At 45.1% G+C, this 10,466-nt stretch overlaps 1 protein-coding gene across 1 annotated transcript in view; it reads right to left on the bottom strand.

Annotated features, from left to right (window-relative positions):
* Nucleotides 1–8,237: 8,237 nt before the first annotated feature.
* si:ch211-197l9.2 (microtubule cross-linking factor 2) overlaps nucleotides 8,238–10,466 on the bottom strand; it is a 41,860-nt gene continuing 39,631 nt past the window's right edge. The window contains exon 12 of the mRNA XM_063208601.1: nucleotides 8,238–8,754. Coding sequence (XP_063064671.1) covers nucleotides 8,596–8,754 — 159 coding nt within the window. The 3' untranslated portion in view covers nucleotides 8,238–8,595. The remainder of the gene's footprint in view (nucleotides 8,755–10,466) is intronic.

The raw sequence follows: 10,466 nt of genomic DNA, 5'->3' as shown, positions 1-10,466 counted from the left end.
CATCTATAATGCCTGGTGTCATTCCCATCTCTTGTGTCAGTATCCCACACTAGTAAGTGTGCTTAGGAAGCTTCCGCTCAACTTTCATTTCCTTACAAATTACTGTACCTGAGGTGTCAGAAGTACCGTAAAACTAATATCAATAAGTAATTAAGTACAACACTAGCACATGATATTACATAGCTGTTGCACCATTAACTCAATTGTACCGACTGTGTTGTTACTGAAAAAACACTAAAAACCTAACAAGGATCCACCACAAACTTGATCCAAGAAGTGCAGGGATGAGATAGACGGGCGCCATTGTCCTCAGTGCACTGCACCATACTGTAGATGGGTAGCAGGATTGTGAATCTGGGATGTCTTGCATCAGTTTAGAATCAGTTAGTTTACAAATATGCAGTTAGGTGTCACAAATTATGAACTGCACATTGTGGAGCATGGATAAACTGCACAGCAGGGATCAGGCAACTGAACTCTGTCTGATGAATGAGGGATGCCTTACATCAGTTAAGACTCAGTTGGTTTACATATGCCTCCCAGTGCCTGTTACCAGAGTCCAGGCAGCAAGAGAGAGAGAGAGAGTGATAAGCTGGGATATACAGAACATCAGCCAGCTGTACGAGTCCCTGACAAGGCGAGGCTGGGCCCGGGACAAAGTCATCTGAAAGGCCCCTCTTTCTCAATACATGCAATGTATTGTGGACTCACTTCTTGGCCCCCTCTCTCCCTGGGCCCGGGACAACTGACCCCTTTGTCTCAAGCCACCCCCACCCCACCCGTCGGCATCCCTGGCTGTACGAGTTCCTGACAAAGCGAGGCCAATTACATGGACATAAATGGTCTGCATAATACATGTGTTTTTACGGTTATCAGTGTCAGGCCGGTTATGCACACATGTATTCGTCTTGTGCTGTGTCAGGCTGTTCATACATTACGCACCCACGTGTTCATGTTATAGCGTGCAGATGGAGAGGCGGACTCGGGTAGAGCCAGACAGGGCTGGACTGGGGGAGAAATAGGGCCCAGACACTTTTGGCTTAGAGGGTCAATTTTTTTTTTTTTTTTAATAATTCCCCAAATAAAAATGATTTCTGAAAATAGGGGCCTACGAGGGTGCAGGGCCCACTGGGAAATACCCGGTATGCCAGATGGCCAGTCCAGCCCTGTAGCCAGACTAATGAGCCTGTGTCTGGGCTGATGGATGATATTCTCTTCTGGGAGACCACATGGGTGCCACACACACACACACACACACACACACACACACACACACACACACGTTCATGCTCATATTCATGCTCCCTCAAATACAGTGAAGCGCCAGAAGCGGTTTGAGCAGTCCTTTCAGATTCTGAAATCCCTGTTCCTCTCTCTGCTCTGGTTACATTTTATTTAAGTGTCCCTATCAAATTCTTTAGGCTGACTTAAGTAAGTATTACTCAGTGCACCTCTCTCTGTAATCTCATATGAATTTTGTTATGATGTTGTTCTAGGGCTGTGCAATATATCAAATTAATATCGTGATATCAATATTGCTGTCAAACAATATGAAATGTCATAATATTGAGTTGAAACAACTATTCTGTCATTTGTTTATACAGCCAAAAGGTAGGCTATGTTACACTTGAGCCACCGTGAGTACAGAGCAGACTTGCAGAACACCCATGCAGAACATGACTTTCCACTCACACTGCTGAAGAGAGGGAAGATTGTTTGGCACAATTATTATTCTTTAAACAATATATAGTTGAAAAACAATATTGTGATATAAATATTGACTGAAATAATCGTGATATTGATTTTTTTTTTTCCATAATCGAGCAGCCCTGTGTCGTTCAGTGATTTTAGCAGAGAGTGAACCGGCCCATTGATGGGTGCCCATCTGCAGTAAGAGGCTCCTAGACGAAACGTCTTCAAGTTGCACTAAGAAGTCCAGTTGCTTACAGTACATCAAAACTCTTTTGACTGGCCCTAAAGTGGCCTAACGGTAGGGCACTCGTCTGCTATGCGGCCGGCCCGGGTCCTTTGCCGGTCCTTCCCCGTCTTTTTCTCCCCACTTCCTTCCTGTCACCATCTTCACTATACTGTGATAAATAAAGTCAAAAAGACAAAAAAAATCTTTAAATTAAAAAAAAAAAACTCTTGACTAAGATGGCCAAGATGAATGATAATCTCTACAGACATGCCTGCTCTTCTGCTGCACTGGGGAAGTGCTTGGTAAGTATCTGTTCTGATCATGGAAATCTGGGCCGTCTGTGTCCAATCACTCTAACCGTACAGCTGTACCCTTAACACAGCAACCCCATTGGACAATGCGGCGAGAGAGTTGTGTTTTATGCGACCACAGTCACCTCTGTGACTTGCCAACTTGGCTTTTTTTTCCCCATTGTGCTCTTTCTCAACCATCCTCTAGCTCAGTGGTTTTCAAAGTGGGGGCCGGGGACCCCTGGGGGCCGCGAGGGGATGCTAGGGGGGGCTGCGGAAAGTTGGTAGGGAATATTAAAATCAATTATTGAAGAAATTGAATAACTAATTTACACCAAAATAAACCAAAATTGTAGCCTGGAAAACCAGCACCAACTGCTGGAATTAATCCATTTGGGCTGGTTTATCAGGCTACCAAAATTGAGGTAGGCTACACAATATTCCCATCAGTTCATTTTATATTATCCTAGTGCGGCACTGACTCACAGGCCTATGACTGTAGTTTTGGGGGGTACACAGGAAAAGTAGTGCGGCATGACCTTTGTAAAGGGGTCCTTGGCTGGAATCTACCGGTACATGGGGGGCCTTGGCATGGTTAAGTTTGGGAACCCCTGCTCTAGCTAACGCAGCCGTTCCACAGACCGATCTTGGCCACAACGAACAATTATCTTTAAGTACAGTTAAATGCCAGGCCGCCTTAGACACATTTTCATGTGTTTTGCGTTTAGTTCATGTTTTTTTTTTTTTTTTCAAATGCTTTCAATGAGGTTGTGGGTGTTGTAAACACATTGATTGACTCTTGGTAAGGTCAAGCAAGTCCACATTTTGAGTCTGTGATGAATATGTAATGACAAACATGCCCAAAGTGGTGCTGTATGAGTTACATGGTTAATCATTCCCTATGTCAATGCATCGGATAGGGGAAATGCATTGTCATGTGTAAAAAGTACGATGTAGTTTCCCCTTACATCCACCAGGGGGCAGTGTGTGAGTGTCCATTGACCAGTACATAGACACTAGAACACTCATAAATGGAGTCATGTGAATCCTGGTCAAATGTAATTAACTTTCATTAAACTGTAGTGGTGGCAGCACTTAAAAAGTGGATGTGAGAGTGGTCTACTTGAGCACCCATGTGGAGATTGAAGTTAAAATTGAGATGTTAGATGAGATCTGTAGAGAGTGTAATTGGGTATAATGCTCTCCATTCAGTCATTAGGCAGCAATTAACAACAGGAGTTCCGACCACAGATTTGGGGGGAAATGGGGTGCACGGGGTGAATACTGTCCATAAAGGCTGGTGTGGGTGTGTGGTGGGTGGGTGTGTGTGTGTGCGTGTGTGTGTGTGTGTGTGTGTGTGTGTGTGTGTGTGTGTGTGTGTGTGTGTGCGTGTGTGTGAGTGTGTGCGTGTACTAAACAAGAAGAAAGCTGGCCAACAGCTTGCCAAGTATTGCTCAATATCTGCAGTTATAGGCAGTCTGCATATTTTGAGGAGGAGATGCCACTTGTACCCCTGAATTGGCTTTAGACCAGTATGACTTTTGCATTTATGTATGTAGAAGACACATTATTGCTACTTTAATATTATTTGGGGTGCTGTATTGTTTCTCAATAATTATTGGTCCTCCCAAATAAAGTAATCAAACTGTGTGTGTGTGTGTGAGAGAGAGAGAGAGAGAAAGAGGGAAAGAGGGAAGATGGAAATATGTAATCCATGTATCTGTTTAGGTGTGTGTATATATATACAGCGTATATATGCTTGTATGAAATGATGTAGGCCTATGTCTGTGTTTGAGTATGTGTTTACTGTACGTTGGCCAGTATGTGAGTTTCAGCTCCACACACACAGAGCTGACTCCCGTTTCCCCGAAGTCTGATTTCCACGCTAGATTAGCCGGCCCGGGCCAACAGGACATGCAAAACCCTTTGTCATGAAAACACCGGCAGGGAAGGCCATGTACCATTTACCTCAGAGCAGACTACCGCTCTGAAACCAGCTGCCAGGGGGGTGTGGGGACCGCTGGCCGTACCATTTTCCGCAGAGTAGACTACCGCTCTGAAACCAGCTGCCAGGGGGGTGTGGGGGGAACGCTGGCTCTACCATTTACCGGACCGCAGAGTGCCCAGCTGTTGCAGACTCATTGGATTTCCCCATTGGCAAATTGAGTAGAGGTCAAATGGACATACAGGACTGCTGGTCTTAAGTAGGCTTAAGCAAGTTAGATGATATGCCCACACTTCATCGCAGCCTAACAGGAAACTGTTTTCATTTGTTTTCATTTTAGGGTATACAACAGCGCATCTCTCCACCACAGCCTAATTGTCAACCAGTTTGTTCTTTTTGGCCCTCATGTCATTGTACATGTGTATAGTGACAATAAAATATACAATATGTTGTTGTGTTGTGTTATTTCATGTTATTTTATATTCTCTTATGTTATCTTATGTCCCATTCTTTTCTTTTCTGATCTAAATCTATTGCATTTTTCTATTCTGATCTCTTCCATTACATTATATTTTTCAATTCTTATCTCTTCTTCTCTTTTTTATTCTATTTTTCTATTCTCATCTCTATTCTATTGTATATCTGGCCATCATCATAAGTCCCCTGCCTGCTCCTGTAAGACAACCGAACCCGACTCCTGCCAGATGAACGTGGTCCCGTTGAGCTTTGCGTAGCCACATGTCTGGTGAGAGCAGGTTAACGACAACCCACATATTGCTACAACTATAAAACTACCTCTCACATTTTAATGTCACCATAAATGCTCTTTTCACTACCTTCCTATTACCAGCGGCGACACTGCCCCAGTTTGTGTTCTGTTTTTGTCTTGTTTTCTCTCGTGTAGTCTCGCGTAGACTGTTATTAAGATGTCCAAATATATCCTGTTTACTTCTCCAGTCTGCTCTGTTCTGCTGTTCTCTCTCTCTGGTGTAAACGTGCCAGCGCTGGCATAGCCTACTAAGACACCTTCAGCTCATTAAGGGCTTAAGGCGCCAGTCCAGTCAGGAGTAGGACTTTCCCTCTGTGTTGTCAGCAGGGGCGTAGCTGCACATTGTGAGCCCTATGTATAGTTACAATGGACCCCCCCCACACACACACACACACACGCACCAAGCCTTATATCGACATAAATCAGACACACTGTGTCACTGCGTGTATATACATGGGCTCACCGTGTTTATAAACACAATGTTGTGAGGAGGGGCAAGACACTGGCAGCCAACCACGTGAGCTATTTTGTTTTCCCGACAGCGGTTTCCAACAATCAGAAGTTGAGTTACGCGCACTGGGCAGCTAGTGTCAAGCAGCCAGGAGAAAATAAAAATGTAGAACCCATGTATAGATGGGGCCCTGGTGACTCAGTCAGACTTTCCCCCACTTTACGACAGCCCTGGTTGTCACTGCATTGCGTTGCCTCGAGGCTCTGGGCTCAAGGTGCTCTTCTCTCTCTGCTGGCCGCCCGGCCACAGTAGCATGTGACCGCCACCACCGCTGCTGCTGGTGCTGTGTCGATATGAGCTACCCTTCAACAGAGATACCAAGGTATTGCAATATTGACTTCAGTGTCTGCCCCCCTGTAAGTCAAGGTTAGGAAGAGGGTTTGGGTTTGGGTTTGGGTTTAGGCCAGGGGTTCCCAAACTGGGGGTCAGACTCGGGTCACAGCAGAAAAAGTTTGGGAACCACTGGTTAAGGCTATGTTGAATAGCCTATTGGTAGCTCTTCTGGACTAAGCAGGCCATATTGACAGAGCAACCACGTCCGTCAGCCTCCTCACTAGCTTGAGCCCCAATCACTTGGTCTGTCAGGCTGTTGGTCAGTCAGTAAGTCAGTCAGTCAGAGCATGGCTACTTGGCTGCCCCCTGCCTGTGGCCTGACCCCTCCTGGACTGGACTGGAGGAGATAAGGCCCAGGCACTTTTGGCTTAAAGGGGCTCTTCATAATTAGCGACACAGAACCAGTGGGCACAGCACCCTGGTGGGCCCCTATTTTCAGAAATGTTTAAAAAATATATATATTTTTTACATTTCTGAAAATAGGAGCCCACGAGGGTGCGGGGCCCACCCGGGTGCGGGACCCAACGGTTCTGCGTCGCTAATTATGAGGGGGGACCCTTTAAGCCAAAAGTGCCCGGGCCCTTTCTCCTCCAGTCCAGCCCTGCTGTTGGCCAGTCAGTAAGGAAGTCAGTCAGTCAGGGCATGGCCACTTGGCTGGCCACTGCCTGTGGTTTGACCCCTCCCCACTGCAGAGGACACCGTCCAGCTCGGCTTACACAGCAGGTGTCACACGTCACACGTCATGCTGCCATGTTGTCACGTGGTGGGATTAGGAGACTAGGGCTTCTTCACAGGAAGTCCTTCAGCCCAGCTATACTGTAGTACAGCTATGGCATGGGCATGGGCATATTGGGCATATTGCTTCAACATCAGTTGTCTTGTTCTACTGCTGTCAAGCCAAATGACGTCACTGAGTCAATGTTTCAGCTCTTGTAGACTATGTCCCATTTATACATATACTGTATAATATACATCAGCAAAAAAAGACAAGACAGCTTTTCTGTAAAAAGTGCAATTATTTGTATTTGTTGAGATTATATTACAAATTATTATACAATATTTGTAACACGAAAAAACATTGCCTTTATGCATCTACTACATACAGTATACTCTGTTCCCATGTCAATGTCAATTACAAAGTCTGACTACAACTGGTCAGGTCACGACATTAAGATACATCAGGTAACCATACTGAATAAATGGCTTATTTTAGGATAGACTATACGTTGCTATTTACCAATAATTCTAGCCTAAAAGCTCTAGATGTACCCTAGTAGTAACAATTGATATCTCTATCCTACTGAACTAATGTTCAGTATCTTTTCTCACGGCTCTGGTTGGACCAATGTCATCGGTTCCGTCTTTGTAGAGAGTTGCTGGTCAGCCTCAACACCATGATGATAGGGTGGTGGTGATGGTGCACTAGTGTAGCACTACGGTCTACTACTACAGGCTCGCTGCTCTGATCACATAGTGCTCTCCTATTGCACGCACAGCTCAGGCATTTCAAAGACAACTGTTGATGCCGGCCCTTGGACTGCGCGTGTCCATCAGTGCCAGACCACACAGTCTGATGTGGCTTTGCTTGTCGACCTCAGAAAATACACTATAAGAGGAAGAAGACAAATCTGACCAAAATTCTCCATCTCTTTTGAAAAAATGAAGGGAGTCTCTTTTTAACTCGTCTTTCAATATTTTCTAAGGGTTTTCACATAAAGCCCTCTATCTGGATATTGTTGATACAATGTATATGTATTAACTAAGAATTGCATTTACTCTAACCGCAATGATTAATTTACGGTAAAAACATGACCTTGGTAAGTATAGAGGCATATAATATTCATGACATACAGGTGTGATACTTAAATATAAACAAAGAAAAAAAACAGTATAATGGTATTTACAAAAACATGACTAAACATGCTTATAATGTATTTCAGAGATCTGAAGGGAAAACATTTTAAAATGCTGTGATTTGTCCATGTATATCATCAAACTGGTCCTCACAAACAAGTGTGTGTGTGTGTGTGTGTGTGTGTGTGTGTGTGTGTGTGTGTGTGCGTGTGCGTGTGCGTGTGCGTGTGCGCGTGCGTGCGTGCGTGCGTGCGTGCGTGCGTGCGTGCGTGCGTGCGTGCGTGCGCGCGCGCGCGCGTGTGCGCATGTGCGTATGTGTGTCCTTGTCCAGCTGTTGTAGTAGTAGTAGGTAGTCATATTGCAGGGTCCCTCTCTCTTTCTCCCAGCAGTAGAACTCGACACGACTCATCTGTTCTGCCTCTTTCCAGACATCCTTATGGATCGCCCTGAATCTCTGAGTGGTGCCAGGCTTGGGTTTCCCAGGGCCTAGGGGAATGCTGTCAGCTGTGTGTGTGCGTGTGCGTGTGTGTGTGCGTGTGCGTGTGCGTGTGCGTGTGTGTGTGTGTGTGTGTGTGTGTGTGTGTGTGTGTGTGTGTGTGTGTGTGTGTGTGCGCGCGCGCGTTCTGATTTAATCATTACAAGGACGCAGGCCTGACAGGCCTGAACATACACGATTAAAAATGTAAGCCCTGGTTTTCCGTCATTGGAGTCCATGCCTTAGTCCTGAAGCCACACTCTGGAGTGGATGTTTTTTTTGTTAAACTTGTGTGGGGCAGTCGTGTGGACGGGAGCCAACTGGGATTGGGCATTGTCTTGTGATTTGAAGGTTGCAGGTTCCTACGCAAGGTAGATGGTATCATACATCCAACTTGATGTTACTCCGGGGACTGTAAGCAACACCCTTAACCTAAATCTCTGTGAGTTGCTTTGGAGCGTCAGGCAAGTGTAATGTTAAGTTTGAAGTGTGGAAATGTTCTACGGGGCGGCAGCGTTCCCCTTCACCGCAGCTGCTGAGGGACAGTCATGTGGGCGGTGCCTGCACGGATTGTGGGCGTGGTTAGTGTTGTAGCGGGATGGGCGAGCAAAACAGGACGTGAGAGAGCGGGCACTGCAGTCACACGCACCGCCATCCCTCTGGGGAGAGAACAACAAGACAGACAGACAGACAGACAGACAGACAGACAGACAGACAGACAGACAGACAGACAGACAGACAGACAGAAATAAATAAATAAAGAAAGAAAGAAAGAAAGAAAGAGAAAGGGGGTAAAAGAGGGAGAGACAGACAGACAAACAGATAGACAAAAGGAAAGGAAAGAAGAAGACAGCTGATCAGGGGCAGTGGTGTCTGATGATTATGGCTACATTAATTAGTGGAGTTAAATCATTCTGATCATCATCATCTGATTTGGTCAGTAGAGACAAAACAGAAGATGAAAAAAAATGATGTCAGTCACAATCATTTCTTCAAGATGTATTCAGTATAGTGCACAGAAGAGCATAAAATAACACCAAATATACCCCAAAGTGGGTGTTGGATCTCATCATTACCCATTCATGCATATCTAAAAAGCCTTAAATATACCCTGTTTCATGTGACACGTATAAGTTGTGTCCAGTGGCTTAAACATAAACACATATGCGCCACTGTTTCAAATCGGACGATGTTTTACGCTATTGCAAACATGGATCCGAGTGGGATTCGAACTCACAACCTCCATATCGCTAATCCAGCACCTTTACCTTTGAGCCAAGCAGCTGGCTCTTCATTGCATTGAAGAGCTGAATAATATAATTGTAGTGCAGCTGCTCGTTAAGAATAGAATGTTGAGAGAATTTGACAGTTGAGATGGAACCCTTTATTGGGAACACCTGTTCTGATTGTCTGTATGGCAGTTAGTATTGTGCTCTAGGCAGAGGGCAGAATCAATAATGATTCTAGTTTTTAGATCGCTGTTGTTCAAAAACTAAAAAGAATTGGCACATGAGCTGCTCACAGATTGGAGTCATACGTGTGATCTTTCTAACAGTCCTTGAATTAAGCTTATAGGTTAAACGGTTCAGTCACAAATGGACCTCTTGTGGAAGATGTGCTGACCTCTTCAAGAATCAATAGGAAAAGCCATTGCGCCAGCCCAGCACTTTTTACACACCTGCCATTTAAAAAGTAATGGGAGTTGGGACATGATCTTTTCACCGTTTGGAGTCATCTCATAGAGCTCACTAACAATGCGTCAACTAAACTTCTAGGTGAAAGTGTTGATGTTTTATGAACAAAAAAGCCTCCTACACGCTGATCTGTAGAGTGGACAGAACTCTGTCTCTGAAGGTTCTACCATTTCTACCCAGTTTTCTATGGGGACCCAAACTTGCACAAAATCAGCGAAAACGAAAAAACCTCCAAGCCGAGCCGGTCGTTTTAGTGTTTGAATGTTGTCTCTATCTTGAAAGGCCTAGGAGGAGAAGCGGTTTCTATTGTTACTGCCCTGCACAAGAGAAGCAAGCATAAACTGTACTTAGAGATTACTATAAGCGTGGCAAGCCCGCTTAATTACCTTCAAGGGCCTGTGCTCTCGAGAGTGTGATTCCATTGCTAGGACATTTTCACAGTTCTATTTGAGGCAAGGCTGTGTGCTGGTCACAAGCCACGGACGGCTTCAGATTGAGCAACTTTTGGAAAGCCTTCCTTATCTATTCCATTCTCCCGAAGGGAAAAACACATTATTTTTTTGGAAAGCCTCCTTTATCTAGCCTTCTCCCCCAGGAGAAAGACATTAACCTCTGCTCACCCCGTACTGTACTGTTCATGCTGAGATGAACAGGGTCTACTGCCAGAGGAGAAGCCC

This window comes from Engraulis encrasicolus, chromosome 10 (genome assembly GCF_034702125.1).
Source record: "Engraulis encrasicolus isolate BLACKSEA-1 chromosome 10, IST_EnEncr_1.0, whole genome shotgun sequence".
NCBI lineage: Eukaryota > Metazoa > Chordata > Actinopteri > Clupeiformes > Engraulidae > Engraulis > Engraulis encrasicolus.
This window is presented reverse-complemented; position numbering and strand designations above follow the sequence as displayed.